This window comes from Natrix helvetica (assembly GCF_964273705.1).
Source record: "Natrix helvetica genome assembly, chromosome: 1".
Lineage (NCBI taxonomy): Eukaryota > Metazoa > Chordata > Lepidosauria > Squamata > Natricidae > Natrix > Natrix helvetica.
The window spans coordinates 68,434,803-68,455,590 of NC_138548.1; the positions used below are offsets into that span (position 1 = coordinate 68,434,803).

The 20,788-nt window shown below is 39.0% G+C and overlaps 1 protein-coding gene across 1 annotated transcript in view; it reads left to right on the plus strand.

The window, feature by feature from the left end:
- RYR3 (ryanodine receptor 3) overlaps positions 1–20,788 on the plus strand; it is a 334,068-nt gene that overhangs the window by 166,763 nt on the left and 146,517 nt on the right. Inside the window, exons 35-44 of the mRNA XM_081937281.1 lie at positions 328–1,129; positions 1,994–2,194; positions 4,450–4,552; positions 5,329–5,466; positions 11,779–12,052; positions 13,156–13,270; positions 16,159–16,288; positions 17,500–17,603; positions 18,754–18,889; positions 20,287–20,467. Coding sequence (XP_081793407.1) covers positions 328–1,129; positions 1,994–2,194; positions 4,450–4,552; positions 5,329–5,466; positions 11,779–12,052; positions 13,156–13,270; positions 16,159–16,288; positions 17,500–17,603; positions 18,754–18,889; positions 20,287–20,467 — 2,184 coding nt within the window. The remainder of the gene's footprint in view (positions 1–327; positions 1,130–1,993; positions 2,195–4,449; positions 4,553–5,328; positions 5,467–11,778; positions 12,053–13,155; positions 13,271–16,158; positions 16,289–17,499; positions 17,604–18,753; positions 18,890–20,286; positions 20,468–20,788) is intronic.

Below are 20,788 nucleotides of genomic sequence, written 5' to 3' on the forward strand. Positions count from 1 at the left end.
AGCCATGCCCACAAAACCATGTCACACCCACCAAACCACGCCCACAGAATCGGTAGTAAAAAAAAATTGAATCCCACAACTGGCTTTATAGTGTTTTACAGCACTTTCTAAGCAGTTAACAGAGTCAGTGTATTGCCCTCAACAATCTAAGTCCATCAGGATCAAGCTCGAAGGTGTGGGCAGAGTTTGCCTGCAGCACTCTAGTTAAACCACTGTACAGGGCTCATAGAGTTCAGCCTTACATTTTTCTCACACGGTGTCTAACAATGTATACTTAATAAAAGAAAATATACTGTAGAACTTATTTTTGTTTTTGTGTCATTTCAGGTGTATTGACATTTTGGAATTATGTGAACAAGAAGATTTGATGAAGTTCCACTATCATACTTTAAAGCTATATAGTTCTGTTTGTGCTCTGGGTAATAATAGAGTAGCTCATGCTCTTTGCAGCCATGTGGATGTTTCCCAGATATTTTACACAATAGATAATCAGTATTTGCCTGGACTTTTAAGGTCTGGATTCTATGACTTGTTGATTAGCATTCATTTAGAATATTCAAAAGAAGCGAAACTCATGATGAACAATGAATTTATCACTCCTGTTACAGATGAAACCAGGAAAATCCGATTATTTCCAGATGGATCAAAGAAACATGGCTTGCCTGGAGTTGGACTTAGCACATGCTTGAAACCAAAGTTTAAATTCTCTACCCCTTGCTTCATTTTGTCCAATGAGGATCATCAAAAGCCTAGTCCAGAGATACCACTAGAGATTCTTAAGACAAAGACCATAAGCATGTTGACAGAAGCAGTCTACTGCAGTGGAGCACATATCCGAGACCCCGTTGGAGGGAAAGTTGAATTCCAGTTTGTTCCTGTTCTGAAACTTATAGGAACTTTGCTTAGGATGGGAGTTTTTCATGATCATGATGTTAAACAGATTTTGCTTCTCATTGATCCATGTGTATTTGGTGAGAGCAAAGAAGAAGTAATGGAGCAAACAGAGAAAGAGGATGTTACCCAAATAGAAGAAAAAGCAGTAGAGGCTGGTGAAAAGGCCATTAAGGAAACTAAGACCCCAATAAAGGGTTTGCTGCAAACAAGATTGCCAGAGTCGGTTAAACTTCAGGTAATAATCTTGATATAACTGCAATTATATTATTTTACTAAAACATCACATGTAGTATCCCACTGTGTTCTCAATTTTTTTCTTAGTCCTAATATATAACCTGGCATAAATCAATTTTATCTCATTGTGCCAGAATTTCTTATGGATACTTGATAAATGAGACAAATATATATTTATGATATGGAAAACACGGTGATGTAGAGTTTATACTGATTCTCTTCCGCTCTTGTGTAATTCATACATGTGTATTAATAAGCAAATGAGAGATTGGGTTGAATAGAAATAGCTATCAGACTTTGCAAATGTGTGTGCAAAGACATACAAGCATTTGTGTGGTTACAATAGGCAGGCTGAAGCTGAAGCTAAACTATTATAAATACTACAGATATTGGATCTGCTGTATTATCCAGATCCTAAAATCTGTACTTGTGAATGCACCATTTTATTGCAGAAAAAGTTATTTTTTTTTAAACCTAACAAGAAAGAAAGTTACGACAATTTGGATCAGAGTAGTATTGGTCCAGATGAGGCTGTCAGTCATTGTACTCATCACTTGTTTGTTCAGTGGATTATATCTGGGAGGAGAGGGCCACTCCCAGATTTTCAGATTAGTACATCCCAGCAACATGTAGATTTATAGATTCAATGATGCTGTTGAATGAAATATAACAATGTTTATTTTATCTGGAAAACACCTTCCACTACTGAAAGGACAGTTTGAATTGAACTGAGTTTCCTTTTTCATTGCCCACAAAATTGACTTTTCACATATTATGATGTGTATTGCCCTCCCATTTAGAAATGCATGTATTATGCACACACTGAAATTTTCACCAATATAATTCATTTATTCTTTCATATTAGATGTGTGAGCTGCTCAATTATTTCTGTGATTGTGAACTGAAACACCGAGTGGAAGCTATTGTGTCGTTTGCAGATACCTTTGTCTTAAAGTTACAGTATAATCAGAAATACAGGTATAATGAACTGATGCAAGCCTTGAATATGTCTGCCGCGCTGACTGCCAGGAAGACAAAGGAATTTCGCTCTCCTCCTCAAGAGCAGGTAGATGAAGATCCTTCATCTGTTCTAGCAGGAAGTATAGAAAGAGAGAAAAGGGCAAAACCTTCAATAATCTTAAAATATAGCGTCTATTATAAAGGTGTCTACACCACAAAAAATTGCTCAGAAGGAGGTATCTTATAATATTTCTTTACTATTCGGTAATAGTAACGAATTAGGATAAAGAAAGCTGTTGTTTTTAACTTTCAAACTTTTTAAAAGTTTTCAACAGAATTTCTGAGAGTTATAAAAGTGGAATTAATCTAGGAATCTAGAAAACTGTATTGCTGAATCTTATTGGCACATTGTATATTGTTGGAGAACACTATATCCAGAATTACTAGAATTCTGCATAAACTATCTAGTTTCTCCTGTGCGCTGCTTGGAGAGTCCAAGCATGGGTTAACAGAGTCTATCTGCCTTAGGACTGAGTGAATTTTTCTTTGACCACGCTTCCCTTTGCCTCACTGAGATCAGTTTAAAAACTCAGTCCGCCCGTTAGGACTAATGCTGGGGAGCTCCTCAGTTCTAGGCCAGATAGATTGGACTCTCCAAATTGTGCATAGAGAATCATCTCACTTTTTTATTTTTGTGTAGAAATCTCTTTAGATAGATCTAGGTAGACAAAGCTCAAAGGAAAAAAACTTGTACCTTTTGAATTGCTGACAGAGTTGCTGGGTTCCAGTGAGCTACTGGTTGCACGCAGAGTGAGAACAAGGGAGTTGCTTCTCCGGCAGCTGCCGGCGAGCAAGGGGGTGGGTGGGAGGCTTCCTGTCTGTTTTTCCCCAGCCGCTGTTGTTAATAGTGCCACCCGGAGTGCTTGAGAGCTCCAGCGGTGTCGGCGGTTTCTTCTCAGCCCGGCAAGCATGGCAGCCATTTTAAAGCATGTCACACGCTTTTTGCTCATTGCTAACTGTCATCTTGGACTCTGTGAGTGGCGGTGCGTGGCGGTGGCCATTTTAAAGTGACTAATTTACATAGAGAGCCGTTTGGAGCCGCGGGAAGATACACGAAGTTGCACTTAAGCCCCTCAACTGCAGATTGCTGCCAGGAAGCATTTGGCCTTGTCCGGGACTCTGGCAAGGTCTACCTTCCCGCACCGACCTTTCTGTCAGGGAAGAGCTATGCATGATACATTCTGATAGAGTCATCATGAGGCTCGACCCCACATTCATTCCTAAGGTGCACACTCACTTTCATAGATCCCAGGAAGTGATTCTTCACAACTTTTGTCCTAGACCTACGCATCCCAAGGAGAATAGAAGGATACTTGGCATAAGTTGGACATGAGACGTGCTGTCCCCATTTATGTCAACAGAACAAAGGACTTTAGACGCTCTGAATCCTTCTTTGTATCATTTCATCCTGGATCACTGGGCCGCAAGGCATCATCTTCCACCATTGGACTTTGGCTGCGGGCCTGCATCAAGATGGCCTATGAACATCAGGGCAGGGCCGTGCCAGGTCACATGACGGCACACTCCATGAGGAGTGCTTCCACTTCAGCAGCGTGGGCGGCCCAAGCATTCATCATTGACATTTGTAGAGTGGCTACGTGGGCTTCTCCCATAGCATTCATCAGAAATTATAAAATTGACACCTTTGCCTCAGCCGAAGCCTCCTTTGGAAGAAGGGTTTTGCAAAAAGATGCTGAGGCTCCCAACAATTTGGACACTTCCCACCCTGGGACACAATAGCTTGGGTATGTCCCATGCTTGGACTCTCCAAGCAGCGCACAGGAGAAAGACCGTTGGCTTACCTGAACGGTCGTTCTCTGGGTGCTGCGGGAGAGTCCAAACCACCCGGGGTCTTCTGAGGTGTTCACGACTCTTATTTTTCAATTGACTATGGGACGGGCATCCCGCAACGGATACTTCTTCATTTTTAAACTGATGTCAATGAGGCAAAAGGAGGCATGGTCAAAGAAAAATTCACTCAGTCCTAGGGCAGATAGACTGTGTTAACCCATGTTGGACTTTCCTGCAGCGCCCAGAGAATGACTGTTCAGGTAAGCCAACGGTCTATTTCTAATGCTGGGCATCCAAATAGAAGGAAATAGATTAAAAAACACAATCCTGTGTCTTCTAGGACAGAGTTAAAAAGAAAATGGAGGGAACAGGAAAATTATTAGTGGCCTCTGTTTCAGTTGTTAATGAGTTTTCAAAAAAAAAAGTTCTTATAATGGATTGAAACAAAAATTAAAGTGAAAATCTGAGTACAGTACAACCCTAGTTCTAATTTTAATCTTATAATTTCAGATTAATATGCTGCTGAATTTTCAGCTGGGGGAAGATTGTCCTTGTCCAGTGGAGATTCGGGAAGAGCTATATGAGTTTCATGATAAGCTCCTAATTCATTGTGGTGGGTAGCAGGCATTCCTTTTGCTGAGTGGTCTTATTGTTCCTGTGAATTTTTTTGCCTGTGAAAGATTACTACTTACAGATCTTCCATTGTTATAGCATTTTTATGGAAAACATAATATGGACAAAATGAAAAAAAAAAATTTCAATGTAAAAAAAATAACTTAATTTGAATGATCACATATTTTTTCTAGCAGTGGATCTCACTGAGCTGGTTTTCATCACTTCTTCTTTTCCCCAGAAAAAAAAATGAAGTATCTCTTAAATGGAGCTTAACTCCTGGTTATTATTATGTGGATATATCCATGTAGTTTTCTTGGTAGCAGTATAGATATGGTTTACTACTGCTATTCAATAGGAAGATTTTTTTCAGCCGTTGGTATTCTCATTGGTGATCTCCCATCAACATACTGATCAGATCCAATCTATTTAACATTTTCAAGATTAATTAAGGTCAGTTGGATGCTACCACTTGCTGTTACTCATTAACTTTCCTAACATAATTTAATGTCCATTGACCTGGTCTGGGCTGTAAACTTCAGGAATTTATGCAGTACAGCACGATTAAATCCTCATTCAATCATTTGCCTCACCTATTCCATTCATTGATGTTCATTCTGTTCTTTGTAATAAAGTTTCCTGGTCCTTTTTTATTTTCACTGGCAGCCCTTCCTTGAAAGATTGTGCTTGTTTAATTACTGCATGAGATGCATAAAGATGGTTCTTTAATTATTAGAATATTGCAAGTATGCTATTTTTATTGTCCTTACACACTAGGTATTCCATTAGATGAAGAAAAAGAAGAGGAAGAAAATATTTCATGGGCTGGAAAACTATGTTCTTTGATATATAAAATAAAAGGAGTACACAAAACAGAAAAGAGAGAAGCAACAGAAGAAGAAGAGAAATATCCCAGTAAGAATTTAAATTAATAACAGTACTCCTTAAACTAAATTACAGCTTTGGATGAACTATAACTATAGTTTCTCATGCACAAGAAGCACTATCTATCTCACAGAGAGCTCTAGAGTCCAGTCCATCTGGAATATATATTAAGGAATTAATCAGCTATCCAATCTAGAACAATGTCATGGGTTAAATATGTCATGCATTTTAGGTACAAAGTTTTAGGTACATTTTAGGCACAAAGTTAAAAGCCCAAAACTCACGAGAGTCTTAAATTAATATTAGATTCAGGTTGATCTGAGTAATTCTGTTCTGTCAATTTACTTATGAACGGAAGATTTTACTGGAGAAGGGATGTGGTTAGTTGTTATGGTTTTATGTTATGATGTTATTTCTGATGTTTTTGTTTAATTTTATATTTTACCATGGATGTTTAAGTCACTATGTGAGCTAGTTTGCAGAGGAGATAATACAGTTTCTTAATCCCCATTTTGGATAATAGGAAGAGGAAAGATAAGCATGTGAATAACTTATATAACAAAAGAAAAAATACTGTATGTTTTTTTCGTGGTCTGGGGACAGTGTTATCATCTCACATAGATTTTTTCTAAGAATATAACTATTTCTTTTTTTCTTTTTTGAACAGACTATTCAAAAGAATCGTGGTGAACACCTGTTATGTGTGCAGTCATTTTCTTCTCTGATGACATTTCACGGATAGATATTCTTCAGCTTTAGGCTCTTGATTAAAATTGTCTCATTTTAGATAGAGAAAGGAAAAGGAACAGCGTATTCAAAATACATTTGTCTTGTCTTTTTGATTGTGTCCACACCATTGTTTCTCAACTTCAGCAACTTTAAGATGGGTAGACTTCAACTGCCTGAATTCCTTAGCCACCATGGGAATTGAAGTCCACTCATCTTAAAGTTGCAGAAAAACCTGTCCTAGCTGTCTCCCTCTCAGGATTAAAAGAATGAAATAGTCTAATCAAAATAAGCTTACCCCCCGAAGATATCATAAATTAGTTCAAAGTACCTGCCTTTCCATCTCATTACCTGCCTCAGACTCTAATTGTCCACGTCTGTCTGCAAAGACCGGTGTGCTAACCAAATCTAATGAATCATTAAATTCAGGACAAGATGATAGGCACTGCCTCTTTCCTTTGAGCTGCTACCCTAATGCTTTTACAGTAAGCTTTTCAAAACTTCCTGCTGAAAAAAGCAATTGAAGCTAGGTCTCCAATGCTTTTTTTTTTTTTTTGCAGGAGTCCTTTGGTGGTTTCTTTTAAAGATATGATCTGCTATGACATGGAATCTTTTCCCCTTAAATGTATATTTCTTTTAATATTTTGTTTTGAGACCAAGCTCAGCGTTATTTGGTTAGAATGAAAAGCTGCATTTGAACTTTTCTTTAGTTCATTTATAGCTCCAAATAATCTTATTCCCTTGAGACGCTTTCATAAACCTTCCTCCAGGCAGTCTAACAGCTAGAAGAGGAACTTCAAGAGAAGGCTCTATACCAGCAATGGCGAACCTTTTTTGGCTCGTGTGCCATAAGTGGGGGGAGCGCAGGGGTGTCGTGTGCGAGTGTGCCACACCCATAATGCAATGTGCGACACTACAGGCGCGACACCCCCATTTTTACATGCTTTTTTCACCCTCCCCAGGCTCCAGAGGTTTTATAGGAGCCTGGGGAGGGCGAAAACAGCCTCCCTCGCCCCCACGGACGCCCTCCAGAGGCTTCAGGAGGCTTCCCTGAAGCCTCCGGAGCAGTCAAAATGACCCTCCAAGCAAACCGGAAGTCCATTCATGAACTTCCGGTTTGCCCGTAGAGCCGGTTTTCTGCACTCCGGACGCTTCACGAAAGCTCATGAAGCCTCCAGAGGGCCTCAGAGGGGGCGGAGGGGCTCTTTTCGCCCTCCCCAGGCTCCTATAAAGCCTCTGGAGCCTGGGGAGGGCGACAAATGGCTTTAAAAAAGGGTGAACTCAGCTGGCCAGCTCGCGCATGCGCGCTGGCCAGCTGACAAGGCAGGCCTTGTGTGCCCTGACAAATGGCTCTGTGTGTCACCTGTGGCACGTGTGCCATAGGTTCGCCATCACTGCTCTATACAGATAGAAAACCCCCTTAAGCTTTGGAAAACTCCCATATCTATGTTCTCTTGCTTTTATTCTCCTTTGTTCCCATCCACCCTGGTCACAGTAGCTAGCCCACTGCTTTGCCAGTGTTTGCAGGCATAATCAAGGTGTAACTTTTGTTACATCTTTGATTATAGTGTAACTACAATTCTAATGGTGCCTAAGGATTTTGAGGACAAAATAAGCATTTCTATTAGGTGGTTTGAGCAACATCAATGCAGAATTTACTAGACCAATACATTTATATATTTCTGCAGGTTTTGCTTATCATTTCTCTGTTGTAGTCTGAGGAACTCTCCTTTCCCAGATCACATTTATTTATTATTTATTTATTTATTATTCATATTTATAGACCGCCCCTTCTCCCGAAAGGGACTCGGGGCGGTGTACAGTCACTAAAATACGTTATAAAATACATACATAAAACAGTTAAATAATTAAATACGTAGGTGGAGGAGGTTGCAAGACTGTATATAGAATAATAAATATAGTACATTAAAAGCTTATTAAAACCCCAAACCCAATTAAAATGAATAAATCCCCGGGAGGTAAAACTAAGAAAGTGCCAGGCCAGCTGATTGAAATAGGTGAGTCTTTAACTTTTGCCGGAAGGAACGGAGGTCGGTGGTAGTTCGGATGTCTGGGGGGAGGTCATTCCAGAGGGTTGGGCCCATCACAGAGAAGGATCTACTCCTAGGTGTCGCCCGCTGGCATTGCCTAGCAGACGGCACCAGGAGGAGCCCCTCTCTGTGTGAGCGGATAGGTCGCAGGGACGTGTGTGGTAGGATGCGATCCTGCAGATACCTAGGTCCTATGCCATGGAGCGCTTTAAAGATGGTAATCAGTACCTTGAAACGCACCCGAAAGGCCACAGGTAGCCAGTGCAGCTCGCGCAGGAGAGGTGTTACGTGGGAGTAACGAGTACTTCCCATAATAACCCGCGCGGCTGCGTTCTGAACTAGCTGCAGTCTCCGGATGCGTCCCAAGGGAAGCCCCATGTAGAGAGCATTGCAGTAGTCCAGGCGAGACGTTACCAGCGCATGAGTGACCGTGCGCAGGGCACTCCGGTCCAGTAGGGGGCGCAATTGGCGCACCAGGCGAACCTGGTGGAACCCCACCCTTGCCACGGCTGCCACATGGTCCTCCATTGACAGCCGGGCATCGAGGAGGACGCCCAAATTGCACGCCCGCTCCACAGGGGACAGCTGTTCGACCCCTATGGCCAGCGATGGAGTCAGCTGGCTGAACCGAGGCGCCGGTACCCACAGCCACTCGGTCTTGGAGGGGTTGAGTTTGAGTCTGTTGTCCCCCATCCAGACCCCGACGGCTTCCAAACACCGGGACATCACTTCGACAGCCTCGTTGGGGTGGTTTGGGGTTGAAATATACAGCTGAGTATCATCAGCGTAAAGATGGTACTCAACCCCAAAACCACGGATGATCTCGCCCAGCGGCTTCACATATGCGTTGAACAGGAGAGGCGAGAGGACCGACCCCTGTGGCACCCCACAAGTGAGTGGCCTCAGGGACGACCTCTGCCCCCCTGTCAACACACATTGCTTCCGGTCGGAGAGGTAGGAGCCAAACCACCGCAAAACGGTGCCTCCGACTCCCATCCCCTCCAACCGGCGCAATAGGATACCATGGTCGATGGTATCAAAAGCCGCCGAGAGGTCTAATAGGACCAGGATAGAGGAACAACCCCTATCTCTGGCCCTCCAGAGATCATCAACCAACGCGAAAGGCCAAGGCTACTCCACATTTGAAGCATCTTTACCAAATGTTGGTCTTGTTTACTAAACCAAGATAAAAGATTTTCCTTTATTGATTTATTAATTTATCAGTTTATAGTTTACTTCTGTACAAGTGCTTTATGCAGTTTAAGTAAAAATGAATTACGTGACTTACAGCAACATACTGCATAGACAGGAAGAATTCATTAAGGGAATTTACTTTCCTTTATGAAACAGTCTGAAAATAATCAGTAAGTCACTTTAAGGCATTTAAGAAATCTCCCAACTGTGCTGTGAGCATGGAATTCCATCTTAAAATTCTTCCTAGAAATTTATGAATTTGAATCTTGTAGTTTCATCTTTCCTCATGCATAGAACGTAGAAGGATTTTTTTTTTAAAAAAAAGATTCATTGAAAATTTTAATAGCAGTAGTAAAAGTCTTCCAAGGAATTCTCTTTCAAATCTGTCATTTCTTCTTAACAACTTTTGGAAAAAGGTATATATGGTGGTCTTATTGTACAGGGTCTTTTCCCGTGTAAGATTGAGATTGTCTTGGCAACGTTTTGGCAAGGTCTCACTCGCTATCTTCAGGCTGATATTTTTGGCTTAAAGCGTGGTCAGAGCTGCTGTCTTTCTATAAATCTTGGTGGAGGTGTGTGGAGTGCTGGCTTTGTTTCAGTAAGTGGATTGATTGGCTGGGTGGTTGTATCATGATTGGTAGATTGGTGCTGATTGGTACTGGCTGTGTGTCTGTTGTTGTTTTGTGTTGTAATGTTTAACCAATCAGCACCAATCTACCAATCATGATACAACCACCCAGCCAATCAATCCACTTACTCTTCTTTGTGGCAACTCCTGAGATACTGAAACACTGCTATCATGTCTCCCCTAATCTTATTTAGGTTTTGCCATTTATTTCACATTCTTTAAGTTCTTCAGCTCCTAGTTATTTTTTCTCTTATTCTGGAATGAAGATAAACTTGCCAGGTGGCTTTGCAAATATGCTATTTTAAAGATCTCTATCAGACTTAAGGTAGCTAAATACTTAATTTCTGAAGGTGATTAGAAAGTCAGGTTAACACACCCAGCATTTTAAAAAAGACTTAGCCACAACTGAGACCTTGATGGGTTCTCTTTGTCTCCTAGACAAAGAGTGCCCTGTGGTCTCCACACGAGGAGAAGCTGTCTGAAACATAAGTGGACAATCTCAGATTCTCTCCTTTTCCAGAGATTCCTTGGAACCTGGGGTTTTTTTTTTTTTTTGGTAATAGCTATCCACTCATTTTGTTAGCTCACTAATCTTCACCCAGATGTCCCAGAATACAGAAGGTGGTTATTTTTGGTTGTTTCAAAGATATCCGGAATGTTTTGTCTCATTTTATGAAATAGGAAATAAAGTTTCTGGGCACTCCTTGAGCTTCGACATAAGAATTCATATATTGTCTCTTTCAAGATTTCTATTTCATTGATATCTGTATGGCACATATAATCATGTTACTATGTAAAATTTCCTTCATCTTTAAATGATGATTCCCATGGGAAGTGCAAAATAATATGGGTCAGGTAGTTTGATATGCACTGCACACCATGAATGCTTCTTCATGCGTTAGATATTTTTTACTCCTGAAGTCCCATGTATAGAGACAGCTGGCTCAATTAATGATTTAAATTCCACTCAACAGTTTATCTTGCCATCATAAATCAGAAGAAAGAGATTTTGCTCTTGCCGATGTGTCTCTCTTTTTGGGTTTTACCTACGAGGATTGCATGATCCACCAATCTTTCAATTCTTAGTAGAACCGTCGAGTTTTAGTAAACCTTGGGACTATATCTTTGACCTAAAGTAGGTGAAAGTTCCATTTTTTATGTTAGCTTTTCATTCTCCAATATGGTTCTATAAATCTATGAATTCAGTGGCACATATATTTTTTGGGGGGGGAGAATAAAGTGATACTGAAGTGACAGCCAGTGGAAATTATGGCAAATTGGAGTTTGGTTTATTGCCATCAAAAGCCAGATATTAGGAAATGCAGAGGATATGAGTATGTGGCTTGAATGTCTGTTGGAATTATGTGATGTGCGTTCGCATTTCATGAATAGAAGTATCTCCTATATCAGTAATGCAGCCATTTGTGCTCCTTTTATTGCAAAAGGCGTAATCATTGACTTCTTCCCTCATTCAAGGATAAGAGAAGGCAGATAACAACATGTATACACATTGTTAGCCTGAAAGTGATACAACTTATCTACATAAGGTCATTGCATAATTGGCAGAGCTGTGACTACCCGCTGTTCCCACCCAAGATGAAATTCTAACTCCTAAACTCTTTAAGTAATCATTGCTAATTAAACTTTCAGCTTCCTTAATTGCAGCAAGCTTTTGACAAGCTTTTATGTCAAGATTCGTACGTATTTTCTCTTTTTTCCCCTACCTTTCCCCTTCTATCGCAGTTTCTCTGAAAGAGCTGATATCTCAAACTATGGTTCGCTGGGCACAGGAAGATCAGATCCAAGATCCAGAATTAGTTCGCATTATGTTTAACTTACTTCGACGGCAGTATGATAGCATTGGTGAGCTGCTGCAAGCACTGAGGAAATCTTATACTATAAGTGCTACTTCCGTGCAAGACACAATCAACTTATTAGCAGCACTGGGGCAAATTCGTTCACTTCTCAGTGTCAGGATGGGAAAAGAAGAAGAATTGCTAATGATTAATGGCCTAGGGTAAGAAATAAATTCCTTAATGCCTTAAAGTACAGTTAGAACATTCAGCTTTATTGATTCTTAGTTAAGACGTACTCTATGACCATTTGTCAAACTGATTGGTTTTGTTACAAGACTGTTCAGTTAGTCATTGGTGCAGGACTTTCTGTGGCAAAGGTTCTCCAGGACTTAAGGTGCAAGATTTTTTTCAAACCACCTCTATTGACCAAATAACAACTAATTAATGTTATAACAGGCAAGTAACCTCCTTGTTTTTGTATTAAAGTTAGTGCATGCCCTCCCATGAAAACCTGAAGAATTAAGATGGGGACAGATTTTCCCTGCTATGTGATTGTTAAAAGTCAAAACTGACTCGAGATACATTATCAGTACTATATTTCACAATAGGTCAGAACTATTCACCTGTTTCATTTTTCAAATATTGTGTGTGTTTTATTTCATTTTTCCTTATTGCCTTTTAAAACACACATCTACATGTGAAATTTTAAGGAATGGGTTTATAAGAAGATAGTTTAATCCCTCTCTTTCTGAGAGTCTTGATTCTGATTAAAAATGGGAACAAAACAGGTAAAACAAAACCCAAACCACATAATTAATGTAATTCAAGATTAATTTAACCCTGATGGGTTTTTTAATTCAGTAATTTTATTTAATGGGATTTTAAATTGTGTTTTTTAATTGTCTTTCACTTATGAGTCTACCTCCTCCATGCACATGTATATGTCTTTGTTCTTTATGTATATATGTTTGTCTTTATCTGTATTTTATCTGTTTTGATTGTACGCCGCCCCGAGTCCTTCGGGAGAGGGTTGCGGCTAATCAAATAAAATTATTATTATTATTATTATTATTAATCCTAAATTCTTTTTCTGTTTTAACAATAGATTGAATAGAACTTAACTGTGCAAACCTTGTCACTTATAATTGAGCATGACCTCAACAAAGTTGTCTTTTTTATGATACTAAACTTGTAAGTTTTACCCCCTTAGAATTAGAATGTATTCTAATATTCTTTTCTAATATGTTTTGAATTACGGAACTAAAAATGGTGCTGTTGTAAAATAAATAAAATTATTGCCTTTCATTTCCCCCCCCTCACTTAGAGATATAATGAACAACAAAGTATTTTATCAGCATCCTAATCTTATGAGAGTCCTGGGTATGCATGAGACAGTTATGGAAGTAATGGTAAATGTGCTTGCAGGAGACAAATCTCAGGTAATTTCATGGATATTTGTGGTGTTCTATGCTTACTATAAGTAAGAGGTCTAGTATAAATATGCTATGCACCAGTGACGTGCGGTGAGGTTTATGACTGGTGAGGCACTGACACAGTGCTGGGTTTCAAATATTTTTAGACTTGTGAACTTCAACTCCCAGAATTCCACAGCCAGAATGAATGGGGGCCTGGGGAGGAAGTCACTACACTTGGGGAGGGAGAGCACCAGTGAGGTTAAGCAGAGTTGATTGCAGGTGGAGCCACGTTGCCTTTTCAAACTTGTAATCAGTGAAGCTGGGCTAGATTTTTATATAGTTTTATCCAGCTGTGTGTGTGTGAGAGAGAAATGAATGGGGGCCTGGGGAGGAAGTCACTACACTTGGGGAGGGAGAGCACCAGTGAGGTTAAGCAGAGTCATCCACAGTGAGGCAGCAACTAGCTCAACTTTTTCCTTTTACTTTTTTTTTTCATGATGAGAGTGCCTCACCTGACTGCACGTCACTGCTATGCACATGTAATAAAGTGAAACGAATGGTGCAGTGGCTTAGAGATGGAGCTCACATCTCACAATCAGAAGGCTGTTAGTTTGATCCTAGGCAGAGGCAGATATTCCTCTCTCTGGGCACACTGAGAATATATCTGCAGAATAAAACTCTGCATTGGTGACAGGAAGGGCACCCGGCCAGTAAACACTCAGCTCCATTCAGTTAATAAGTCACAACTTAGTTTGTATAGTATACTTGCCTCTTTGTGCTTTTGTGATTATTGGAGGAAGTTTGATAGTAATGGATTACATATTTTGTTCTTCACACATTTAGTTTGAAAATAATTTCCCATGACTTTCCCATGATCACATCGGAAAGTAGAAATAAAATCACAAGATTTCTGCTACATTTTTCTAAAATGTGACACTATGCTCCACTGCAAAGCTAATTACTTAAGTTTAAGATCATTGGCTGAACATCACAAATTCTGCAATGTAAATTATACAAACGCAATATACATATTGTTAAAAAAAATGAAATGATTTTTATTTAATGCAGATAACAAAAATGGGAGGAAATGATACTTTCTCACAGAGGAAAAAATAAGACATGTTCGCATTTTAATTCTTTTCTCAATCGCAATCAGATGATACAGTGTTAAAGTTAGCAGGGAAAAATCCTCATAAAATAATTGCCTGCTGTCAACAAGATTTGGTGCAATAGAGTACCATTTATTTTTATTCAAGCTGCTGAATTCTAAAGTAATTTCAATGCAGATACTTTAGGAGGTTTAATGATTTCTGCGGTGCTCTGCAATTTGACACTTGAATGATTGTGGCATTTTTCTCAAAAATGTAAATGACTAATGTTTTAAGATGCCAGAAAAAAATTTGCTAATGGCTTTGAGTATTGACCCAGACATGTCCTCCATAATGCAAATGCTTTTAGTATTAGATAAAAATTGCTGGGTTTTCACTCCCGTTACTACATACATAATAATGAAGAAATATTTTGATTTTCTCATAAATATTTGGATAGAAAGATGACTTCTCAAAGTCAACTCATGATTTTGTTGTTGAGTAGAAGAATCTTGAACCTGGGTTTTTAGTCCAAATCCAGTGCTTTAATCATTACATTATGCTATTTATAGGGCAAAGAGTGAAAAGCATGTTGTACCTCCAGAGTATATAATGTCACATGAGACATACTTCTTTGAGAGTTCCCGTAATTGTTTATACCAATGATACAAATATTATAGCATATGAAAATGAAGGCATCTGGACCAAAGTTAGAGTCTTTTGACAATAAAAAAGAATGATAAATATAATGCATCTTTCTAATTTTCCTTAGGAAAAAAAACCAAGCCAGACATTAGCACAGGTTCCAAGATTCACATTTTAATTGTGAGGACTTTAACGATAAGGATTTAATAATTACGTTTACCATAATTTACATGCAAATATGTATACTATACATAACCTTCACTTGTTTTTGTGAGCTAAATAGTATGATGATATCACAACCAAAGAAAAAGCAATCCAAAGAAATTAAAACCATGAGATACAAAAAAGAAAACAAATCATAGCTATAGCTAGTTACCACCAACACAATTAATTATACTTTCTGTATCTTCCTATAATTGCAAAGCGTTCTTATGTCAGCCTTATTCATATGTTGCCTCTTTTTTCTTTACATTTTTACCCCCTATTTACACTGAGTTTAACTTAGTTTTTTCCCTCCCCGTGTTATGTCCTGCTTACCCTTCCAAATTAGGCATAAACACAAATACTTTCACTACTTTTGATAAATGTTGATTCCTCACAATACACAACAGATTACCCAATATCTTTCTATCCATATGTGTACATCATAAAAATTCTAAATTTTTTCCAAGATACATACTGTAAATTTGTGTATTTGCCATTGTTTTATTTTTGTGTGTGTATACATTGATATTGTCCATTCAATTTTCCCTGTAAAACACAACCACCTTGTTCTCTGATTAATTTTCAATTCAGTTCTATTAATTTTCAGATTCACACTGCTCGTGACTTTGCCTAAATATTCCCTGTAAATCATTCATTCAGCCTACAAAGTAACACCTGCAACAAACATGCTTACATTCATGTATCCAAAGAACTGTAATGTTATCAAAAGTATTGCACAAACATTCTTGGAGTGGCCTGATTTGCCACTCAAAAAAGGGGAAGCAATTGTGGCCCTTGACAGAATCATTGTTGAGAATACTCTCTCTGTTGGCCCTCCTGAGTGGTCCCCTGGTTTTTGCAGATTCTCCATTAGTATTATTAAAGGAATTGGTGCAAAGCAGCAGAGAAAAACTTTTTGTATGAATATTTAAATAGAAAATTTGCAGGTTACTTAACAGTGTTTTTCTTCTGCAGATTGCTTTTCCTAAAATGGTAGCAAGTTGTTGTCGGTTTCTTTGCTATTTTTGCCGGATCAGTCGGCAAAACCAAAAAGCCATGTTTGAGCATTTAAGCTACTTACTCGAAAACAGCAGTGTTGGACTTGGTATGCTATTTAATTTTAATAGTCATTTGACTTAATTTGACATATCAACACTTTAGTGTGTAGCCTGCTACATGAAATCCTAATTTAACTTATTTTGCATATTGATGCTCTTTTTATTTATGTAACTGGTTTTTTAAGTTGTGCTGTAGGTTAAAGAATTATAAACCCTCTAGAGCTTTTTACAAATCATATTGTAAAAGACATAGAGCATGATCCTTTTGTCTCCACCACATTCAATAAGATTGAACCAAGCACATTTGTAAGGTGGCGTTTAACTGACTATTCAAGATTAAAACTTTACATATGAAACATAAGGCATCTCATGTGTGTTGAGAGCTGGTCAACGTTTGGGATATTATATTGGTATTTTAGTGTTACTAAACTATTACTCCAGGAAAATCCTAATATACACAGTCAGTAAGCATATATTTACAAATCTGGAAAGAAGACTCGTCGAATTCTTTGAAGTTATATTTATTTCACATTTTTGAACCAGTCCTTTTCTTTTATGTTTAAACTAACCTGTTTGGACATTATTCCAGAACTACAATGATGATCTGTGAACCACAATAGCTCTGGCCTCTTTAATTATTTTTTTTTTTTTTTGAAGTTCTGTGTTTGTGTATCCGGGGGGGGGGGATCATGTGTATTTCAGAAAGTGAAGATTATTTCATAACATTGCATAAGCACGTATTTGCTGTTTACTGTTAGTTTCCAGCAAACACCTTCATGTGACATGTACTGTATAGTGACACAAACTATTATTATGAGGCACATCAATTATTGTATGAGGTGGGAAAGTACTAGGTAGTGATTCTGCTTGAGCCCAGAAGTATGCTATTTTGATGAGCGCACAACTTTCACAGTCTTTTGCCATTGATGTTTTATACCTAAGTATGCAAAGTATGTTAGGATGTTGCTTTATTATTTCATTATAATTTTATTACAATAAAACAATTAGGAACAAGCCAGAAAAATGAAGATTGATGAATCTCCACTAATTAAGCCATAAAATGCTGAGCTGAAAGCAAACCAACAGTCACAACAACAATCAACAATCAGTGGGTTCTCTCCATAAACCATGAAGAAAAAAACATGAATGTTTAAACTTTAGCTAACTGCAAAGTAACTGCTGCCCTCTGCTGCAAAATGCCTGTAACTACATTCCTGATATTTTTAATTCTATGCATAATCATTTCTTTTTCCTCCAGCTTCTCCTTCTATGAGAGGGTCCACTCCATTAGATGTAGCAGCCGCTTCCGTAATGGACAATAATGAGCTTGCCCTTGCATTGGAGGAGCCAGACCTAGAAAAAGTAATTGTTCAACATCTTGTACAACTTTTCATTTTATCAAAACTTGCTATACAATCTTGATGTTCTCTGACCTTAGTTGTATTTCTTGCAGAATAGGTAACTCATCAGGGTTGAGAGACAAAGAAGTGAGTTTTCTGGCTGTTGATTCATAGCAGCTTTTACTCTTACATAATGGGGCTTAGTTTTTACTTAGTATATTTATTTAGTATATTATTTATGTGTAGTATATTATTTATGGCTATTGTCACTAAAGTATGGCCTTCTCATAGCAGATATGTTTAAGTTCCTAATTTATATTATATTATGAAGTTGCGATGGCTCAGTGGCTAAGACGCTGAGCTTGTTGATCAGAAAGGTCGGCAGTTCGAATCCCTAGCGCTGTGGTAACGTAGTGAGCTCCCGTTACTTGTCCCAGCTTCTGCCAACCTAGCAGTTCAAAAATATGTAAAAATGCAAGTAGAAAAATAGAAACCATATTTGGTGGGGAAGGTAAAAGTGTTCCGTGCACTTTCGGCATTTAGTCATGCCAGCCACATGACCATGGAGACATCTTAGGACAGTGCTGGCTCTTCGGCTTTGAAACAGAGATGAGCACTGCCCCCCAGAGTCGGGAATGACTAGCACATATGTACGAGAGGAACCTCAACCTTAACCTTTATGAAGAATCAACATGAATCCTGAGAGGAAATGATAGGGGGCTCATGGGATTTGTTGAGTCCAGGCAACAAAGGGAGCTAGATTTGTCCTGGAGATGCTCTCAAGCATTTGATCAGGGATTCCTGTGATTTTGACAGTCCTTGACTGACCCCTTCGTTCATCCATAGATCTGTCAGTCCCAGTCACTTTTTGGGAAAGAAGAAAAACTTTATTTGAATTCAGTCCTTCCCGTTTGTTCATATTTTTCTCAGTTGTTGTCTCCATGGCTGTAACTATTTTTATGTCTGCTAGTAAATTTGTAGAAATCAGTTTCTTCTGAAAACAATTTCCTATCTCCAAAGAAATTGGTTCCTTACATTTTTGGGAAGTGTAAAATACATGTTTGTTCACGCATTTCCCCCTACTCACACGTATCAATATGTTGTTTCCGCTCAATTTCATTTTGATTGCTTAGAACAAAGACTAAGATGATATTCATGTTTGTATTGAACAGGTTGTAACCTACTTGGCAGGCTGCGGTCTTCAGAGCTGCCAAATGCTTTTAGCAGCTGGATACCCTGATATTGGTTGGAATCCCATAGAGGGTGAACGGTACCTCTCATTCTTAAGATTTGCTGTCTTTGTTAATGGTAATTTATTTATTTATTTGATTTATATTACAGCTTTCTGTTTAAATTCAATTTAAACATCCAAGGCATTTAAGCATAAATATTGAATTGACATGAGTTAGGATTACACTGCTGAGATTTAATTTTCCAATTTATCCCTGCACAGCAGAGTGAGAACTGAAACTGTTTTAATAGTGTATAATGGCTGCATAGAAACATTTGCAAACGTATGCTAAAAGCTTTTGTTGCTCTAGAGCAGGGGTGTCAAACTCAATCTCATTGAGGGCTGCATCAGGGTTGGGCTTGTCCTCAGGGGGTGCGTGCGTGTCTAGCCAGGGGGCATGGCCAGCTTGCCATCACCTGTGTTGGGTGCGCCTGAGGTGGCCTTAGCACTCTGCCAGTGAAAATGGGCTCCAAATCTCCATTTCCGGCTGCAATGGCCTCCTGCAACTCTCTGCCAGAGAAAGTGGAGCCTGTGAAGGCCACTAATGGCCCTCCTGAGCTCTGTTTCCAGCTACGACGGCCTCCTGCAATCGTTTGCCAGCAAAAACAGAGCCCACGAGGGCTGTGCGTGGCTCTCCTGAGCTCTGTTTTCGGTGGCAGAGGCTCTGTGGGCTGGTTCTTCACTGTTTCTAGGGCGGCCCTGCAGCCCAGATCTAAGCATCCTGTGGGCCGGTTGCAGGCTGTGGGCCTTGAGTTTGACACCCCTGCTCTACATAATAATCTACTCTATATAGCATATACTTGTACAAATTAGAATCCATTTCATTGCACTGTGTATATAAATATATATGTCGCACAGAAGAATAATGTTTAGCCAATTAGGTAAGGGAGGAGTTAAATGCAGATAGTAATTATATAAAGGTTAGATGGGTGTAAAATGATTACAGGGGCCTCTGGATTGCAATGGCGCAGTCTGTTTGCAAGCACACAAGTGCCTAATGGTCTGGCAAACTGAACCTCTGACTCCTATGGGGAGATTCCTACATGGGTCCCCACAACCTCCCTGTACCCCTCCCATCTCCAGGATAAGGATATTAGTATTCTGCTATTGCCCATTGTGTTTATTTTAACTTGATGGACTGCAATTTACTTTGCTTTCTCAGAGGCCCATGGGATGCTTGATACTATTTCCAATTCACAATTTGCACATTCTTAAAAAAAATTTAAAAACCTGTTATTCCATGGTTTTCGATAGTCTTCCGCTTCAGTTCCTTTTTAGAAAATCCAAGTTCTTTCTCCTTCCCACCATAAAATAAAATACATGCAAAGATCTCAGAGTTTAATAATGCAGTTTTATAATGCAAAAATTTGAAGACACTGCAAAGATTACCAAGATGTAATTTTCACCTGGATCTTTTGCATTTGGGTTTATATTTTGTTCAGATAACTGTGTTCTGTGTTTTGTGGGTTTCCAGGTGAAAGTGTTGAAGAAAATGCCTGTGTTCTTGTTAAGCTTCTTATTCGACGTCCAGAGTGTTTTGGCCCTGCTCTGAGAGGAGAAGGAGGAAACGGCCTGTTAGCCGCGATGCAAGAAGCAATTAAAATTTCTGCAAACCCAGCTCTAGATCTTACTTCTCAGGGTTGTAAGAGAAAATTGTAAGTGCATGTTATCAGAAGGATAACAAACTAGGATAAAGAGTAATCTTAAATAGAAATGCCAGAAGTGCCTTATCAGTGCCAGCTACTCCATAGGATTTCAAAACAGGACTGTTTCCCAGCCGTGGCAAGAGATTGATTTGTCAGCTTTCATGCTCAATATATGTCTTTGTACTCATCATTTTTTAAATTGTAATTCAGAATATAAAAATCTGGTGCAGCAGTAATTCTGGCAATACTGAGATGAAGTCAGAATGAACTTCTTTAGTGTTTTCATCCACTCATTTGCCTTATGTAGCTGACTGTATTGTTGAGATAAAA